Raw genomic sequence first — 21,265 nt, 5'->3', positions numbered from 1 at the left:
TCATGCTGCTGTGGAGAAGACGTGATATTCTACTATGAATACTATTGTTTTACCTTTCCCTTGAGGAGGACGGGAAGGTTTTTTAATCTACGTGGTGATGCTATGTGGAAAATAAGGGATTCAATTTATATCTTTAGGGATTATCAAGGGACTATATTTTCTTAAAAATGGCACAAATAAACGAGGAGAATTACAATTAAATCAATAAACACACAGAAAAACAGTTGTTATCATGTCTTTGAATTGACCTGCATTGTATTACCTTTCAAAATGTGATATTCCAAGTTTGTGCAGCACCAGCTATTTGTGCACGTAAGAATAGACCACTTTTTTGAACGAGACAAATTGTGACAAAGGGCTTTGTAAATGAATAAAAAACAATGCCTGTACAGATTTCCACCCGACCTTGTTATACAAGATGCAAAGATGGGTAATAAACCCGTCAGTGGTGATAAATACTGGATCACCAAAGTTATTACAATTCGCCCTTAGGGAAACGTGAATGTGCGTGCCATATTTAATATTCAATGATTGTCGAGACGCTTCCAAATGCCTACATTATGGTGGCATTAAAGTCATGTTTTGTTCATGTTTGACAAAATGACAACATTTATTAGCAATGTTCTGGTTGTGGACATCCTTTGACTGTCAGATGATAAACACTTCACGAGCAGCCCGGCACTTTAAAAATAACATGTTGGGATTTTATAGCAATCCGACCTCCAGCCGGCGCGGAATCCTAATGAGATATCAGAGGGACTCTCTGTCCAACTCTTCACACGCAGTCGATTGGACCCACGAGTAGCTTTCGACCGAAACACACGGATTGGAAGTGACACTGTAATGGCCCCCGGTTCTCCTCCAATGTGACGGGGAATGGCTAAGAATAGTGGGAGTAACGAGCCGTAGATTAAATCCATAAAGAACCGTATGCTGGGAGATGTATGAGAAATCATGCATCGCACTTACATCCAAGCACAGGCACTATCGTGTTTGTGTTCCAGGTCATGGAGGAGTATTGACAGAAATGCTCCGTCATGACACATCGGGGCGAGGAATATTGTTTCCCTGACATGGAAAGCTGTTATTCCCCCAGTTGTGCCGAGTCAGCCTATGAATTATGTAGGCAGGTGGAATGCGACATGCAGATGTGATCAATCAAAATGTGCCGACATCTATATCACCGTCTTAAATATTGTGTCACGTCGTATCGAAACGGGGTTACAGTGAGCGAGAGGAGAAGAACAGGATTCTTGTTACCATGGCAATAAATCCGGCCCATGCCGTCGGGTGTTGTCATGGAAACAGAAACAAAAACACAAAGTGTCCCTGTGTGCTCCTACGAATTAAATTAGTTTAGAAGCATTATTTTCAAATTAATGGAACAGAATGTGCTTTGTTTTTAAATTTGATGAAAAAAACTAAATGACCATTAAAGTATCGTTTGTTTTTTTAACGGGAAATATTTTAACTACGATATTTGTTCGCTCTTTCCCCTCAGGTGCCTACCCTCGACTGTCTCTGAGCTTCAAGCTGAAGAGGAACATCGGATACTTCATCCTGCAGACGTACATGCCGTCGATCCTGATCACCATCCTCTCCTGGGTCTCCTTCTGGATCAACTACGACGCTTCGGCAGCCAGAGTGGCTCTAGGTGAGAACCGTCTGGATCTCTCAGAAGAAACTGGGGACGATAGTTAGCCACACACATCCCGATTGAACCTTTCATTGTGTTGTGGGGCGACGGAGAGCTTTGGGAAGTGGCTTGGAAAACGTTGGGACCAAATTAAGTTTTCAAATATATCGAGATGTTAGCCAAGGCTGCACAATTATTTTTTCGAAGATGCAACTTGGATTGGTGCAACTTCAAAATCCCAGCAAGCAATATTTGGTTAAAGCTAAAAAAGTGTAATGCAGAGAAGTAACGGCCCACAAACATATTCTAAAGTCTAAATAAATATCCTTGTATGGTATAGATCTTCAAAATAAAATGGACACTGTAGATAATGTTCCTAAAAAGTAAATAATTCCAAAATAATCACAATAAGTTATATTTTCCACATCCTGCAGCTCTAAAATGCTGCAACAGGCATGTAAGCATAGTTTTGTCCATTGTGGCTTTCCGTAGGGCACGAGCTGAATTTCACACCGTTAGTCTGAGACCGAACTGGGTCATATTGTCTACTTTGCCTCTCGCTGTTGCTGTGGTCACTGAAAGGCCTCCAGGAGCTATACTTACATCTAATGAGCATAATTTCATAAGTGCATGTGTGGGTGCAGAGGCCCACGCTCTGTGAGCAGTAAACAAGGCAGAGAGGGAAGCAGCAGGTCGTGAAATCCTTGTGATTCCTCTCAGGGGGTCCGAGTTCAATATTAAAGGTGGTGGATGAAACATGAGGAGTCAGGCGGGGGAAATATGAAACACGAACGCTGTCGAGACAATCTTTAACGATGCAATTGTGACTTCAGAGCAGTCGTAATTTGACAGCCTTAAATGGCCAATTGACTGTTCACTAAACGCCTCACCTGAACAGCAACGGTCCAATCATAGCTTAGCAACCGTAACTAGGATTTCACCACCTACTGCATCGTCTTCTCCAGAAGCAAAAACACAAGAACAAAAGTCTAAAGAATGGATTTAACTCTAATGTAGGCTTACTGCCCACAGTCAAAACAGAGTGCAACTGCCAAAGTGACATTACAGAAAAGCCACTTTTATGATCCAGTATACTCATTGCCACACACACACACACACACACACACACACACACACACGACCGGATATTGCATGCGTGCCTTAAGCAAGCGAATACCAGTGGATATCACACTGAAAATGGCCGTCTCTAACTGGCTGGATCCAGGTAATGGATCAAAGCCGGTTCTCCAAACAGCATTAGGACGTGTTAAGGTCATTACAGTTCCATTACCCACCCATACACAGACGATTTACTGTAGGGCCAGGGCAGCAATCAATTGGCAGATTGAACTGTGTGTGTGTGTGTGTGTGTGTGTGTGTGTGTGTGTGTGTGTGTGTGTGTGTGTGTGTGTGTGTGTGTGTGTGTGTGTGTGTGTGTGTGTGTGTGTGTGTGTGTGTGTGTGTGTGTGTGTGTGTGTGTGTGTGTGTGTGTGTGTGTGTGAGGTTATGTGTGAAATCCTGCTGGCTGCAATATCCGGTGTGTGTGCGTCCTCCGCTGAGGGGCAACCGGAGGTCCATTCACTTCTCCTGATGGAGCATTACAAGCTTTCAGCAGGTGCATTGGCGGTGGAAGAGAGAGAGAGAGAGAGAGAGAGTGTGTGTGTGGGAATGCGTGTGTGTGTGTGTGTGTGTGTGTGTGTGTGTGTGTGTGTGTGTGTGTGTGTGTGTGTGTGTGTGTGTGTGTGTGTGTGTGTGTGTGTGTGTGCAAACCTGCCAGTAAGAGCAGTGTAATGACCAGGGAGAAATCAATTCAAGGAGTCAGCAGGCAAACAATTCAATTGTTTGAAGGAGAATCTCATTTTGCGGAGCCATTTTGAAGGATTGCAAAGTTACAAATGACCCCCTCGCAGCCTGATCTGGTTGCAACCCATTTCCCACACCGACGCCTTTCGCTCACAATCACATTATACGAGAGTCAAGGTGTGGGCATTAGCTGTAATTGGTGCCGGAGCACTTTAAGTGTAATGGTAGATCGCTGTGTGTTGTGCGCTGTCCTCGTCCGCAGACTCCCAACTGACAAGTCGTGAAGCATTGCGAATGCTAACTACAGAGCTGACAATTAGTGCTGTCTGCAAGTGATGAATGGAAAACTTTAATTACCACCCATGCCTCTGTCCTCGCCGCCAACATTCATCGCCGTGTTCAAGCGCTTACTGCATCCTACACGATGTTTTCCCTTCTTATAATGCTGAGCCGTGTTGCTAATGGCCTATTAGCTCGTGATTAGAGCACATTCGATTACCACGTGCCTTTGTTCCAGCCGGTGAGGTGACAACGAGGGACATACGACGAGAGAAAGCGGGGGGAGGGGACGGAAAGAGGGAAACCACCGCTAAATGATGGAGAGATCTGGCTTTTACAGGATAAATGAAGAGGGAGAGGGGGTGAGATTGAGGCAGAGGGAGAGATAGTAGATAATAATGAGAATAGACAAGGGGAGGGGGCGAGAGAATGAGAGGGAGAGAGTGAGAGGGACCCTATCAAACTATATTTCCCCCTAGAGAGTGTAACAGCGAGATGAAAAAGGAGGGAGGCCCATGGACCCCTTGATTAAATTGTCCGGACCGAGGGTGCAGAGTGAGGGAGTGAGGAAGGGTGGGAGTGAGGACGGGAGGGAGTGAAGGACGGGGAGTAATGGCGCAGCTGAGAGAACACCTATAAAGAACAAGGCTGTCGTTAAGCAAAAAAAAACGAAAGGTTGCACCGTCCAATAGGGGCACAGACACGGAGCATGTGCTTGCACAGGCAAACTCATTCACACACACACACAATCACTCACACACACATATCTCTCACACAGTTGCTGGCGACACACACACACACGAGCGGTGTTAGCCTTGTAATGTACCAATAAATCACACTAAGGGCTGGATTGACCTTAGCTATCCCGCTCCCTCCTCCCAACCCGCTGACTGTTCCTTGCCTCTTCACTGTACTTTCTGACACACACACACACACACACACACACACACACGCACGCACGCACGCACTAAACGCCTTGTCTGTGTGTGTTATACGAGCGGCCCGGCCACTGAAAGGCTCTCTTTGTGTCCTGCATGGTGAGATATAGCAGAAGAGATCTGTCTGCCACATGTCTATATAAGATAAGATGTATTGTTATTGCGTCGCAGGAGGTCAGGGTTCGCATGAATCAGACTGAGGCGTGAGTTTATGGGCGCCACTTGTGAAATGTATCGTGGAACTGGAAGATATGTACCGTACTTTTCGGACTATAAGCCGCGACTTTTTCCCCATTTTTTTTGTACAGCTAACGGCCACTAGGGAACCTACGGAGCCCCTAAAGGGACATGGAAAAAAAAAAAAAAAGAGAGACAAAAAAAAATAAAGTCAGGATAACGGATTCGTTTCTCGTGCGCACGAGAAACGAATCCGTTATCCTGACTTTATTTTTTTTGAGAAAGTTACCGATGCACCAAGGAGGAAGTGGAACACGAGACAACCATTTCATTGCAGACTTGTATGTTTACGTGGGGAAATGACAGTGCATACATTATTTGAGATATATTTTGAAGTCAGACTTAATTGTATGGACATTTCGGCCAGGGGTGTAGAGCTATTGGTTTAAGCACCGGATTGGCAACAAACAGGAGAGTCTGTAAACCAGTCTGCTTTGATCTATGAATTAATGTCCGTGACTCTCAGAGTACCTGCTGCCCGCAGCTGTCACACACACACACACACACACACACATACACACAGAGCCAGTGGCGGACTGGCCATCGGAACGTATCCCATTGGGCCGGTACCGAAGTGGGCCGCCCGTTGACAGTTTACGTGGGCTGGGCTGGGTGCGAGTCCCGGGCTGATTTGTAGTCCCAGTCCGCCCATCATGTATAGCTGTTCAATGAAGGTAAACACAGTGTAGGCGATGCGTAAAAGCTCTTTGAGTGCTGGTGCTGCTCTTCTCTGAGTTACACGTCCCGCTGCCTCCTGGAGTGACCACACACCCCTGGCCGAAATGTCCTTAAAGTGAAGTCTAAGTACGATATATATCTCAAATAATGTATGCACTGTCATTTCCCCACGTAAACATAACAGTCTGCAATGAAATGGTTGTCTCCTGTGCGCTTCACTTCCTCCTTGGCGCACCGGTAACTTTCTCAAAAAAAAAAGTGCGAGATACTTTCTGGTGACCATGAGAAACTTTCTCGTGCGCACGAGTTAGTATCTCGTGCGCACGAGTTAGTATCTCGTGCGCACGAGTTAGTATCTCGTGCGCACGAGTTAGTATCTCGTGCGCACCAGAAAGTATCTGGTGCGCACGAGTTAGTATCTCGTGCGCACGAGATACTAACTCGTTATCCTGACTTTTTTTTTTCTCCCTCTGTTTTTTTTTTTTTTTCTTCATGTCCCTTTAGGGGCTCCGTAGGAACCTCCTAAATCTATGGATTTCACAGGTAAAATTAACCACCTTTAACACTACGGGCTCTATGACCGGTCCGCGCCCGCCACCTTTAAGCGGCGAGCTCCAGCGGGAAAAGCTGGAGGCCGGAAAAGAGTGAGACAAGTAGCGCCAAAGTAAAAGTGGAACCGAGAGACAGAACGAGAGCAAGACAGACGGACAATTTAGCTGCTGCGGCGGCTCATATGCAGGTGCGCTTTAGAGTCCGAAAAGTACGGTATATAGCAGAAGTGCAGCATGACACATTAATGCAGAAACATGCGATTTGCACAATTTGGGAAAGAGTTGCATAAGCATTGTGAATTGTTTGTATTATCTGTGTATTATCTTTTCTAAACTGTATAGTAGCAGCAGGTGTTGACTTTAAATTGTATACGATATTATTAAGCTACAAAACACAAGCAAATGCTGCAAATCTTACAGAACAGAATGGAAATTAGTTGCAAAACATTGAGAATCTTTCGTTTTTCTTTCCATTCGTTCTGCATTTGGTCATGTTTTCTGTCGCAGATTATTTCTAAATAAGTTATATTTCTGTTGTTGCCTGCATTTGGTTGAGTCTCACGGCATGTATCATCCTACGTCACAAAGCATGAAGCTCTCAGATCCACTATAGACACATATCAGTCCTTTTCCAGTCCAATGAAATGTCCCCTCTGTCTTTTTACGAGGCGTCACTCAGTGCCCCTCTCTTCCCGTCATGCTGAAGCATAAAAGGTGTGAAGGTGCCTTTACTGGCAGCACACCACGCCTCCCTGTGTCCCTTCTGGTTAAGGTTACTCAGAGCTGGAGGCTCGAAACATGCAGCACTATTTCTAATGAGTTATTTCTGCCTGATGACTGAGGGGCAGTCGTAGGTTTCGAGGCAGACCTTTGCATTTCAATGAGGCAGAGGTCATGCACTCCTCTACCACTACTATACTTTTGTGGCTTTGTTTTGTTTGTCTACCCTCCCTCCCAACGTCTTTGGGTTCAAGAAAAGCGCGATAGAAATAAAATATATTATTACTCTGCGTGTTCATGCTAGTAAAATCAGACATGAAACAGATCAGGAAATTGTTTCAAACGAGTGCTCAAGCAGAAATACCGTACGTGCCGTATTTGATTCTCACGCCTCACCGTTTCTTTCACACTTCAAAAAAGCAATCTCAAACAGCGGCATTTTCTTCATAACTAGCGGAGGAAATGCCACCACAGAGCAATCACGTTTTCTATTAAAAAAATACGCTTGTTTCTATAGTAACACAAGACATCTGTTGGAGCTTTCCTCCGACGTGAACTTAAGGTTACGGATGAGAGAGAAGCAGCTGCTGAGAGCGGCGAGGGCTCTTCAGGCTTGTAGTTATAACACGGTTGGAATAATTAAGCATCAAATTAACCATCCGAGATCGGTTTCCAAGAGAGAAGAAACATCGTATCCTTGAAATTATGATGTCGATTGATCTGAAAAGGCAGAATTCACGGTGGAGAGGACACACGCGTTCCTACTAAAGAAGCATTTTCCAGAGATGGTAAAAGTGCGGGGGAAACTTCTGTGCAGCAGCTCAGGAAGGAGACACGGGAAGAGCAGGAGCTTTGATGTCAAACTCTGATGGTTTATTTAGGAGCTTCGGCCGGAGGATTCACATCACAAGTCCAAGAGCCAGAGGTTCTGACCGCACGGGAGAGTTGCCACGTCAATTCTGGAGCGCCTCTCTCGTTCGCCCATTCAACTGGTTTCAGAGAGTAATCAACGTGTTTGAGAAGATAGCCTAAACAGTTGGGAACGCGGAGTTACTTGCGTCTGACACTTATGGCCTCGAAGATTTCACACCTTGGAGTCCACAAACACCGAGAAGGAAGCGTCCCAGTGCACCCACAACAATAACCATCTGTGACCTGGGGTTGCCCGGTCATAGAATGGGAACAACAACATTATGGCGGAAGCAGCCTCTCTCCTTAACACTAGAACCGCCAGAGGTCGCTGTATACCTAAAACCGCCAACGGGTAAAATGTACCCGCTATTTATTTTCAAGGTACAATGTTCTTATATTTATCATGTAGAACAGTGAGTTTTGATCGCACAGTTTTGATCGCACATATGATATAGTTTGTGCAGATGGCATGAAGTATAAAATATCGCTACCAGTGCTGATTTAAACGCTTGGTGTTAGACTTGTGTTTTGTTTAGGTACAAATCTCTCTATCTCTCTCTCTATCTATCTATAACTATCTATCGATCCATCTGTAATGTTCTGTTCTATGGACATATAATTGTCTACATAAACAGATGACGCGGACTACTTCTCTCATTCGGAGTGTCCATCTTTATTCAACTGGCACGTAACCTGCACACATGCATATCTATAACTATCTATCTGTCTATCTCTCTCTCTATCCATCTATCAATCTATAAGGAACCGCAGTAGACAAAAAAAATTCAATCTGACTTCATATTGACAATTGTTAACAACAGAGGGTGCTACATAACACCCTTTCAGGAAAAGTCACGGACTGGAAGAGTTTAATATGTTATTGAAAAAAAGTTACATACAATCAAAAAGCAGCTGCGGGTAAAATGTACCCGTTGGCGGTTCTAGTGTTAAAGGAGATAACAGACGTCAGGGTTGGTCATGCACGTAATATCTAGGAGTCTAGGACAATTATTTCCCTAGAAAAAAGTACACACATCCTTTACTCAAGTAGAAGTACACATCCTTTACTCAAGTAGAAGTACACATCCTTTACTCAAGTAGAAGTACACATCCTTTACTCAAGTAGAAGTACCGATACTCATGTTTAAAAATACTCTGGTAAAAGTAGAAGTACTGACTAAACTTCTTTACTCAAGTGAAAGTGAAGAACTTTGAAGTGTACTTCAGTAAAAAGTACCCATAGCTAGCAGCTGTTTTAAAGAGTACCTGACCTCCCTTTATATCAATAGAACAATAATGTCATTGTTAGCTAATGAATGTTTCCATGCTGAACAACGGCTACATGACAACGTTTCCATTGGTCCCTCTTCTTTAGAGAAGACCAGGAAGTGATGGATACACGGATCGTGTTCCAATCAATAGGCACGCAGTGACTCTAAAGAATAATGACCACGCACCCACACACATTCAGACTAAAGGAACCAGCTGTTTGGAAAATGAGAGAAGTAGAAAGTACAGGTATTTGAGTTCAACATGTAAGAAGTAGAAAGTACAGGTATTTGAGTTCAACATGTGAGAAGTAGAAAGTACAGGTATTTGAGTTCAACATGTAAGAAGTAGAAAGTACAGGTATTTGAGTTCAACATGAGAGAAGTAGAAAGTACAGGTATTTGAGTTCAACATGTGAGAAGTAGAAAGTACAGGTATTTGGGTTCAACATGTAAGAAGTAGAAAGTACAGGTATTTGAGTTCAACATGTAAGAAGTAGAAAGTACAGGTATTTGAGTTCAACATGTGAGAAGTAGAAAGTACAGGTATTTGGGTTCAACATGTAAGAAGTAGAAAGTACAGGTATTTGAGTTCAACATGTAAGAAGTAGAAAGTACAGGTATTTGGGTTCAACATGTAAGAAGTAGAAAGTACAGGTATTTGGGTTCAACATGTAAGAAGTAGAAAGTACAGGTATTTGGGTTCAACATGTGAGAAGTAGAAAGTACAGGTATTTGGGTTCAACATGTATGAAGTAGAAAGTACAGGTATTTGGGTTCAAAATGTAAGAAGTAGAAAGTACAGGTATTTGAGTTCAACATGTAAGAAGTAGAAAGTACAGGTATTTGTGTTCAACATGTGAGAAGTAGAAAGTACAGGTATTTGAGTTCAAAATGTAAGAAGTAGAAAGTACAGGTATTTGAGTTCAAAATGTAAGAAGTAGAAAGTACAGGTATTTGTGTCAAAATGTAAGAAGTCAAAGTAAAAAGTCGTCAGAAAAATAAGTAGTGGCGTAAAGTACTGATACCAGAAAAATGTACTTAAGTACAGTAACGAAGTATTTGTACTTCCCACCTCTGGCGTTTTCTAATACCTAAAATGATGCTTGACTCTTATATCGTTGCTGTTCCTTTCCTCAGGGATCACCACGGTGCTGACCATGACCACGATCAACACCCACTTGAGAGAAACTCTGCCCAAGATCCCGTACGTCAAGGCCATCGACATGTACCTGATGGGCTGCTTCGTCATGGTCTTCCTCGCCCTGCTGGAGTACGCTTTCGTCAACTACATATTTTTCGGGAGGGGTCCCCAGATGCAGAAAAAGCTAGCGGAGAAGGCGGAGAAGGCTAACAACGAGAAGGCGGCTAAGTACGACGCTGCGAGGGTGAGTTTGGATATCCGATTGGACGATAGACAAGGATACATGGATTTAAGATTAAATTGAATGCTTCTTTCTCCAAGTATTTCCCTCTCCATCGTGGAGCCAGACTCTGATTTCCCTTATGCTCTACTACTGCACTTCGTATTGAACCATTAGCAATAATAAAGAAAACAGAGCCAGAGGAACCCAACCAGCAAGCAAGGAGCATACAGTGTCACTATGATCTTTTACTCTACATGCCTTTTAACCCATGCACCTGCCATCTTTGAAGACTTTGGTAGTATTTCAGGTTATAAATTTCATGTACAAAAGATCACATTGTAGTATAACTAATTCAATATACGGGTGGTTTAAATATTTAGTTATTCCCACAGAAACACGTTTTTCTTCCTCCCAACAGCCTTGACTCTGCAAATATTTCCGAATGAACTGTTTTGTCAGATCTCGGTAGCCCAAGATCTTCTGCAAAATGCCACTGTATGATATTATGAGAGGCATCTGCGACGAATCGAAATATGCTGGGTTGAAAAGCTATCTTCACGTATTTGTTCCCCACATGTGGCTGAATATTCTCCTCTCCTCAGGAGGCAGGTAGTAGGACCGCGTCCCTAAAGCGGTCCAATCAGATTAAAGGTCTTCGCCACTCACGCTCGGTGAGTTGCTTCGCTCAGTGAGACTCAAAATCGAGTCAACTCTGTCATTGCCATCAACCGACATGGATGTTTTTATTTATATTCCCGCCATCCATGGAATGAGTCAAGCGACAACAGACATCTTCATGACATTGCCATAATCTCCGGAGTGTCCATTTCGACTTCTTCATCGCCGTTTTTAGCACATTGAAACGACGCTTGAATGCTCTGTCAAATGTTTGGTGTTTCAGATATGAACCCGTTTCTCCTTTCAGAGGTCATCCTGAACGCATGCTTTCATACATCATTAAAGCCACCTTTCTCACACAGCTTCTCCACATTAGAGCGACACATCGCGCATGTCAGGATGTGGTTTCCAAAGTGACATGTGGGACTTTTACAGTTACGGCCACATATGCATGAATGATTGCCGTTGTCCATTGATGTTGACTTGTTTCGTGGTGCACACATCGTAGGCATGGAGTCTGATGTGTTTGATTAAATTGTTGAAAGTGATGGTGTGGACTTGCTTCAGTCGGGGAAAACTATTCCTCACGTGCTACGGTGGGAAATGTCCTCAGGTTGATCACACCTGTCCAGTCAGGAGCGAGGGCAAAGCATGCACTGAGGATACTGGAGGAAAGAAATGTCCTGATGGTCCAAAACAGAGCCATGGAAGGATTTTGATGCAATGGGCCCCGGGCTAGTTTTGCATCTCGTTGTATTGCAGATATTTTGCTCCTTTTTGTATCGTAGTCCTTTTGTGTGTGTTTGTAGATGTTTTGCGTCTCCTTGTAGATGGCTTGAGTCTCTGTGTCTCTTTGTGTCTCTCTGTGTCTGCTGTTAGAGACTAAACTCCCGGGTCTGTGCCCGGTCGGCCCAATCAGTAATCCTTCCATGATGACATACACATTTCATGGTCTTGAACACACTGGGGGAACAGTGCCTTATCACTTCAGGTGGAGTCCTCTCCAGCTGTTCCATTTATTTGCTCATGATGTTGTTAATTAGTTTTTCTCATTTCTTTATCCATTCAGGCGGAAGCTCACGGCCACGGGAACATCCTGCTCACCACCCTGGAGATCCATAACGAGGTGGTGGGAGGCGAGATCACCACCAGCCTGGCGGACATTAGAAACTCTCAGTCTATGGTGCAGTTGGACAGCCAAGCCTCGTCGCACATCCAGTACCGAAAGCAGAGCGGAGGCATCGGGCCGCGCTCCGCCAGCCGACACTCCCTGGACCGCGCCGCGCAGATCAAACGCAGTCGTCTGCGCAGGCGGTCCTCGCAGCTCAAAATCAAAATCCCCGACCTGACGGATGTGAACGCCATCGATCGCTGGTCACGGATCATCTTCCCCTCCGTGTTCTCACTGTTCAACCTCATCTACTGGCTCTACTATGTCTGATTGGACTGTTTTGTTTGATATGTGTGTTGTTTATTTTCATCTTAATCTCCCTTTTCTTCTGTTGCTTTTATACATGATGGCATCTGTCGAGGTAAAGACTGCAACACAGGACAAAAAGAAAAACTGACTGAGAAAGTCAACGTTTTGGACCAAGTTCTTGTCAAAATTGTTTTTATATTTGCAGTCTTTGAATCCTTAGTACCATCGTCTTTTTACTTTCTAAAGTATGTACTGTAATTGGGACTTGTGACAGTCATTTCCCAACATGTGCGCTCTCAGTAACGTGTAAATAGAGAGATACAAAGCCAGCAATTGAATACATATATTTCAGTATTTGCAAAAACCCAATAGCAGTTAACAAAATGATTTTTTCTAATTCAATATAATTAAGAATACTTTTTGACAGGTGGTCAGATAAATGCAGGCAATTCCTAAAAGTCCATTAAACAAACGAATGTATGTTTGACTGGTACCCTATGCACTATTAATGCATGTAATGATCAACCATAGTGGGAAACAATGACTGTTGCCTTGGATATGTCACAACTTGTATTTGTTTATAGCGTTGATTATATACTTGCTAATGTCATGCAATGACCTGGTAGACTTTACCCAAACACAATTATTTAAAGTGGAGGACTTTCTCCTCCGTTCAGGATGACTGAGACTCAGGTTCTGAATCTTTTGCTATTTGACATCTTGTCACTGAAATATCCTTTTTTGGTCATTTGATAAAGAAACAAAAGCACAAATAAGAATAAAACTGCCATTTTTCACTTTTACCTTCGAGCAACCGCGCTTCAAGTGACAGCGCTTCAAGTGACAGCATGACAGAATTGCACTCAAATTTAAATACTTCCTCTGAAAGAAAAACATCTTATTAATTTACAACAACTGCCAAGGGCCTTTTGGGCGACACGGTTCCTCAACCCATGAAATATTATGATATTTTTTTACTCTGTGTCTTCAGGTATTCGATTGATTTTCCTATCCCGTGTTTTATTTTTATTTTTGCTCGACGATGTTGTGGTGAACGAGTGGAGGAATCAAACCATTTTTTTTTGTAAATAAGTACATAATTGTGTATATACATAAGTGTATATATACTGTGTGTACAACCCTGAATTGAAAATGATGAGCATTTTGTGATTGTCGTTCTGGCTTTTAACCGTCAGAGCATTTAATGGGAAGAAAAAAGACAAAAAAAACAATTCACCAACAGGTCAGTTTCAAGCATCACTTAGTTTTTGTGGGGCATTCTGAATATCTTCTCAAACACCCGACATTGTTGAAGTCTGCTTTAGAAACTGCGTATGTTCACCCTGCATTTCAGAGTTACTGTACGCTCCGTTATACAGCAGCACACCCACTTGGATTTCATTGATTTGCAGACTTCTTGTCGACTAATAAGCACATACTAGCGCTGAATGTATCAGGTCCATTCTTCAGGGAGAGGATAATGAGCCATGGTCATCATTTCTCCATCAGAATGTAACACGCCCATTCTTACGAGTGTCGTAGAAACAGAGGGGTGGGATTTTAAGAGTGTGTGCATGTGCATGTGTGTATGAGAGAGAGATGGGGAATGGATACGGAGAGCTTGAGATAGGAAGGGCGTGGGTAGACCATATATTTTCTGTGCTGCTTGCTCGACTGTGGACAAATGTCAACGTGTAATAGTTTTGTGGATAAAAATAGCTCTCCTGTCCCACTCCTTTTGATAAACTGTGTGCCACTCCACCTAAGGTCGCGGAGCAATCACCCACAACCCATGGACGATTATGTACATTTGTCATAGATACATGACATACGAGGACACGTGAAAACATTCCTACTTGATAAGTTCAGCGATGGGGTCAAGTTATCAAACAAATTGTAAAGTTGTATGTGTACAGACGGATTGATATATGACGTAGAACTGAATGTATTGTACTTGGATTGTTGCTGCACGAATGCAATTTTCTTTCTGGAACCGGGATTGAACTCTGATTACTTAGGGCTTTAGTTGATTCCCATTCGAGTGACCCCGAGTTTATCGCTGGTTCCTGCCCTGTTTTCTACTGTGTAGACGGGGCGCGGTGCACAAAGGACCTGGGTCCACGAAAGAAGAAAGCTCCATTATTAAATAAAAACATCCTATATATTATAAGCCAAAACATCTTGCGAAAGGTGTGTTCAGAAGACATTGTAAGCGAGTGTTCACCTTGCGTACAAACTTGTGTTTATTCGCCCCAAAACCGCCAATGTATCGTTCGCGGTCAGTTAGCTAGAAATGGACGATCTTTCTGTTACTTCCCTCTCGTCTCAGAATGGTTTCGTTCCGTCTGAACACACAGCAAAGAGGATGTTTGACTAAAGCACAAAGCAATGTTTCTTGATCTCATGCATTCACGCTTGTTACGGCATTGGAAGCTGTTTGTCCAAAAAGCCAAGCGAGGAAGAACGTCCGAATTGAATTTCACAACAGTTCAGCTTCAGTGCCGTGTAAATAAGATATAATAATACAGATTTCTGAAACACTGAAGCTAGAAAATAACTGTTTTACTTCCTGGCTTTTACTGCTTCACTTTGATTTAATCAATTACTTTAGTCTGCAGCTGTACGAGTCGTTATTTTAATTACCGAGCAACAGCGTGCAGGTGAAAGAGAGGAGGAGACTTGTTTATCATGCATGCAACGACAATTCGTGACTTTGAAAAAAAAAACTCACTCATGAGAGCTGCCAACTGCTCATTTTAGAAATATGATGCCATGAGCCTACGATGAAAAGTTAAAAAAAGCAACAAAAAAAAGAGTCATCAAAGACTTCAGGTGTTGTATGGCCTTGGTCCCATATTGGAATGTGAAATGTTCTGTGCTGCCACACAATGTATTTAGGCTTAGATTTCTACTGTATATCTCTGTGTGTTTCTCTTCCTTTTTCAATAGATTATCATGTTAAACCATCAAATAAATTATATACATTGTTCCTGTGTATTTGGTATTGCGAGCATGCATGACACTGTAAATAATCTGTACACGTAGAGCAAGACACAATGAACAGCCATTTTGAATAGCATTTTGATATGCCTGTACATATCCCAATATATTTGGAGAATTTCCCAACTCTTCAGGTGCCCTTGAGCAAGGCACTTGAACCCTTTCTGTTTCAGTGCGACCACACAGAAGACGTTTCACTCGACTCCCAGTTGGACATCTTTTGTGTATGAAGTGAACTTTCTCAATGTGTGCCAGAGTTCAGTGTTGGTGAAAAAGAGTACATTAGTTCCCCGGATAAATAAAGATTGGAAAAGAAAGACACTTTGGAGTCGGAGGTTATTATTCAGCATCGTGTTATGCACCCCACTCAAGTGCCACGAGGTGTTTAATTTGCTTAGAGACTAGGTGGTGATATGAAAAGTTAATATCAAGTTCAGCTCAAGTATAAGCATCTTACATTCAACCAATCAGATTATGTCAGTCTCCAGAGCAGAACTATCCTGGAGAAAATGACTGAATGAATTTTCACATCTCTTCTCCTCGTTTATAGCCTCTTTAGAGAAGTTAGCAGAGTGTAATGTGAACCTACGAAGACGGTTTCCTGCTTTAAAGCTAATGAATATAATGAGGCCATTAGAAGGAGGTCAGAGCTACCCAAAGGGACCCACACAGAACTATTTTTGATACCATCAACACAACATCTACACAGAGCGTGAGAAATAAAATAAGGTGTTGTATGTCATTTGTGGTAGTACCGTACTTCTCGGACTATAAAGCGCACCTGCATATAAGCCGCAGCAGCTAAATTGTCCGTCTGTCTTGCTCTCGTTCTGTCTCTCGGTTCCACTTTTACTTTGGCGCGCGACCTGTCTCACTCTTTTCCGGCCTCCAGCTTTTCCCGCTGGAGCCCGCCGCTTAGAGGTGGCGGGCGCGGACCGGTCATAGAGCCCATAGAGTTAAAGGTGGTTAATTTCACCTGTAAAATCCATAGATATAGGAGGTTCCCTAGTGGCCGTTAGCTGTACAAACAAAATGGGGGAAAAAGTCGCGGTTTATAGTCCGAAAAATACGGTAGTCTGTTATCACTTTAAAGATTGGGCACTTTAATTCTTGCAAGATGCTTAGCAAAGCAAATAATGCTAATCTACCCAACCCTGCAGATGCATACACATATACTGGGTTAACTTACTGTAAATAATACATTGCATGTAATTAACTGAGCTGTGGGTTTCTTGACAAATTACAAATCAAGGAGCCCAGGACAGAGGAGAGGAATCCAACGATAAATGTCAGCACGAACAGGAAGTGAGTTTATCAGTGCTAACAAGTAGCTCTGTAAAGTGTTAAATCTTAAAAGTAAGCAGTCACTGTAGTGCGGCAAACATGCGTCTTAATTAAAAGGTGATGTGAAGAGATTCTGCAGCCTTTGAAGCTCCGACTGTATCCTTATGTAACTCCACTGACTGTACAAGCACTGTCAACAAAGACAATGCAAAAAAACTCTTACAAAAGGAATATTATGGCAAACTTTCCAACACATGAAGAAACTCCAAACCTTCACATCTTCAACAGAACTCTTGCATTATGAACTCTCGGTCTCTAAGATCACAATCAAGCATCCAGTGAATGTACTTCATTTCCTCCACACTTGGAAATATAGGACAGGGTTTTTTGAGCATAAGGAACCCAAAAGTTGCTATATATCCAAAAGTAAGGTGAAAAAAGTACTTGATGATGTGGGTGGGAATAAAGTAATTGAATATACGCATTCTCTTCTGAGGAGCTAGAAAGCCGCTTCACATTTAGTCAGCTTCTGAGAAATAATTGTCTCAGGTAGAGGACGTATCATCGGCCATATAACACTATTTAATATGCACAATGACTTTAAGAAAATGCTGAGCTTTGCTTCCCAGTCCCCCCATGCTTCTCCACAATATACGAGTCCCCCAGTACGCGTGAAATATTTGTAATCTCTTTCCTTTATAATGTAAAGCGGGTTCTTACCCCGAGGTACACTGTGCCGTTTATCATTAAAGAATATCATCGTTCAGCAGTTTGAGGGGGGTGCTGTTGATAACAAGGCACACGTATAAAGCATGCCACTGTTATAATGTGCTATAATGAGGCCGAGCCAATCATAAGGGCTAAAGGGGAACACAAGGCCACTTATTGGATAATCAAGCCAGAATGATGGCTTTGTAGGCACAGCTATGTTGGACGGGCTTTAAAATAACATGTTCTGTCAGTATGTGTGTTGATCGAGCAACCTACGTGCGGTCCTTGCCTCTGCTACATCAAATTCAAAGAAACCAAAGTGAAGATTTGACTTCTTCTGCTGTCAAACTGTTTCTAGCACACCAGGTCCCCAGATCATCTCCGCACAAAAAGTACAGCACACTCCTACTCTTCAACTTTGTCAGGTTCGGTTGGAAAAACCTCCATCAGACCTGATTTGAGAACGTCCACACATTTCTGTTCATATCAAAGCTTACAGTCCTGTCCGTTTCTCAGGAGCTCGATGACAGAGATATTGATAGACGACCTCGGGTAAACAAGATGCCAAGTGACTAATAAAAGCCACTCGAGAGGGCCGTGAAGCAAAAGTCAACTAAAGGTTATCGACACAAGACACAACATTATGTTTTACAAGCAGCATCACTCATTTTGATCTCATCGACTCGGTCTGGATCCTGAAGCTTTAAAAAAGGAACAAGCTGTTCACACATTAGTTAAAAATATCGCAATGGATAACTAGACGGATAAAAGGGCATAGCCTCTGGGCTTGACATCATTTTCTGGCAGTGCAAAGGATCCGGATCTGAATAATTGCTCAAAGAGTTATGATGGTGCGCAGATATTAAGGGTGAGGAATACTGTCAAAAATATACACGGATCATGGTTCTTCATTTTCAGGCAATAAGCATCAAAAGGTTTTAATGGGTGGCGGGGGGGGGAGTACGAGGCGTTGTTAGGCATTTGCTGCTCTGAAGCTCTCAATGACTTATTGCTTTCATAAAAGTGCAGCGAAAAGAATATGAATATTTAATTATAGTTATTTCTTTGTTTCTTGTGATTAGAAGCTGAATCGCTCCAATGGGGGCATGGGGTCGCAACACAAGCTAATATTATATAATACAACAAAGAAAAATGAACAAAAAGAACATGCAGGACCAAAGATATGCTTATTTTATGAAATATTCTTCCCACAAGCAATGTACTATTAACAGAGGGTATAGGCCAAGAGCCGTCAGCATGCTAAACATGTGTTGCTTAGAGCTAAATGCTAACATGTTGGTTATGTTGTTCACCATCTTAGTTCTTCACCTTAGCATGCTAACATTCATTTATAATTAAGCACCGTCACCAAAGAATGATATCAATTGAGATGTTGACATAATAGCGTTAACTAAAAAGTCAGGGGGACACTCCCTTTCTGGTGATAGTCTGCTCGTACTTTTTGTAATTGGTCCAAAAGTGTGAACCATCACAAAGATTAAGTTGATAGCCAAGGAGTCATGGGAAATGGCTTTTAAGAGTCGTAGAAATGGAAACTTTGATACAAGTTTATGGTGTGGGATGTACCGTACTTTTCGGACTATAAAGCGCACCTGCATATAAGCCGCAGCAGCTAAATTGTCCGTCTGTCTTGCTCTCGTTCTGTCTCTCGGTTCCACTTTTACTTTGGCGCACGACCTGTCTCACTCTTTTCCGGCCTCCAGCTTTTCCCGCTGTGCGGACCGGTCCTAGAGCCCGTAGAGTTAAAGGTGGTTAATTTTACCTGTAAAATCCATAGATTTAGGAGGTTCCCTAGTGGCCGTTAGCTGTACAAACAAAATGGGGGGAAAAGTCGCGGTTTATAGTCCGAAAAGTACGGTAAGCTAAAGTTTGCACCACTTTGCTAAAGCCGGATTTCTGCTAAATAATGTTTTGTCAACTATCTTTATCTTGTAGCTGTCTTGAGTCTTTGGTTCAGAGGCTTATGTTGTCTAATGTAAGCTAACGTTAGCAAGCCAGATTTCTGCTACTACTAAATAATGTTTTGTCAACTATCTTTATCTTGTAGTTGTCTTGAGTCTTGGTTCAGAGGCTTATGTTGTCTAATGTAAGCTAACGTTAGCAAGCCAGATTTCTGCTACTACTTAATCATGTTTGAGCATCTATCATTGTCCTGTACTTGTGACCTGCTTCAGCTCTCTTTAAAATAAACCTTTGCTAAAGTTTTGGTACAACTTTGAATGTTTTGGGGAAAGAATCTGTTTCATAATCTGTCTGCACTCATGCTGGGAACCTTAACCTACTTCACAACACTTCTTCTCTCCGTCTTTCACACTCAGATCATCAATAGCTGCGAGATAAAACACATTTCAACTTTTAGCACGGTGCTGCTACTCAAACCAAGCCCTCCACGGTCGCTTAGCAACAGCAGCTTTAACAGCTTCCTACAGTGGATGTGTTTAGTGCTGCTTTTTAAAAAGGCACCCCATGGACACCGGGGCCAAGTTGTTATCATGGGAATATGAAGCAGATTACTAACATGTGTCCCCTTTTTGTTGTGGTGTTGTTCTGCTGAGTAAGAGGTGGATTCCCAACCCCTGATTGTTGACCCCAAAAAAAAGCCCCGAAAACGTACGAGGCGGTGAGGATTCAGCCCGTGTTTCTTGTGGAGAAACTCACTGAATGAATTCTTTCTGATGTCTCGTTTCTTTCTTTTTCTCCCCTCGCTGCCTGCCAACTGACATACTTTCTTTTAATTCATCAGCAGCATGGCGAGCGATGGAGGGAGCGTGGGAGAGAGTAGGAGGGAGAATGGGAGGATGGAGAGAGAAAGAAAGTGTGTTTCAGCATCAAAAGACCGTCTCGGAGACTAGGGGGAATACATTGACTCTTCGACGTGCTTTTTGATGATGCCTCTGTGTTTCATGAACCCAGTGATACACAACAGCAGAGTATTAGCCTACTTCCCTGTACAGTTCTCACCCTCTGTCTCGCTCTCCGTCATCAACACTCATTATTCCCTCTCTCATTAGAAGCGGTGTGACACACACACTTCCTGGCATCAGCTGGGCGTACTGTACCAGACGATATTTTGATGGCTCATCCTTCCCACAGTGAAACCTCCCGAGTCTCTAGACAATACACTTTTCTTGAACATCCCTGAGTCATTAAACATTTAAAGGGGCTATTCCCCAAGTGTTCAACACCACAGGGAATAACAAGTCCTATGACCCAGAAACACCGCCCTCATATCTGAAGTCACATCTGCTCACTGCAATAACCACGAAGACAAGCCGGCTCTTTGGAGATCGATGAAAGGGAATAGTGACCACGGTTTCACCCGGTCCACTGGAGGCTTTGGAGAGACGTGTGACGTCAAAGGAAATGTCATCAGTAGCTGTCTTCGTGTCTTTGGAGAACACAGTGGTGTCAGGCTATTTGATTTAACTGACGACATCATCCGGTGGAAATGCAATGTGTAACTTGGCTAATTGTTATTGACAGGAGGCAATACCCCGGATACCGTCTGAAACATATCGGTCGACTCGGCCCAAAGCGAAGGAGACAAATCTTAGTTTACCATTAAGAAGAATGACGAGGGTGTAATTTGTCCCGCCATGACGTGTGCTACGAAACCAATAAGAGACACAACAAGGTGTCAATCACTTAATTCTCTCTCTCTCTCTCTCTCTCTCTCTCTCTCTCTCTCTCTCTCTCTCTCTCTCTCTCTCACTCACTCACTCACTCGACATGTGAATTCTGACTGACCGTATCAGACAGCCCAACGCTCTTAGTGGGAGTGAGTCTCTCTCTCTCTCTCTCTCTCTCTCTCTCTCTCTCTCT

General features: G+C 43.0%; 1 protein-coding gene across 2 annotated transcripts in view; it reads left to right on the top strand.

Annotated features, from left to right (window-relative positions):
- LOC117460348 (gamma-aminobutyric acid receptor subunit beta-3-like) overlaps positions 1 to 15,748 on the top strand; it is a 38,797-nt gene extending 23,049 nt beyond the window's left edge. The window contains exons 7-10 of one of the 2 annotated variants that reach the window (XM_034101715.2): positions 1,502 to 1,654; positions 10,163 to 10,410; positions 10,992 to 11,060; positions 12,077 to 15,748. In XM_034101715.2, the coding sequence (XP_033957606.1) occupies positions 1,502 to 1,654; positions 10,163 to 10,410; positions 10,992 to 11,060; positions 12,077 to 12,448 (842 nt within the window). In that variant the 3' untranslated portion in view covers positions 12,449 to 15,748. The remainder of the gene's footprint in view (positions 1 to 1,501; positions 1,655 to 10,162; positions 10,411 to 10,991; positions 11,061 to 12,076) is intronic. The other variant, XM_034101723.2, reaches the window with a different exon arrangement.
- Positions 15,749 to 21,265: the final 5,517 nt, after the last annotated feature.

The sequence above is a fragment of the Pseudochaenichthys georgianus genome, chromosome 2, assembly GCF_902827115.2.
Source record: "Pseudochaenichthys georgianus chromosome 2, fPseGeo1.2, whole genome shotgun sequence".
NCBI classification, from domain to species: Eukaryota; Metazoa; Chordata; class Actinopteri; order Perciformes; family Channichthyidae; genus Pseudochaenichthys; species Pseudochaenichthys georgianus.
The sequence above is the reverse complement of the archived record's forward strand: the minus strand, read 5'-3'. Positions and strand labels throughout refer to the sequence as shown.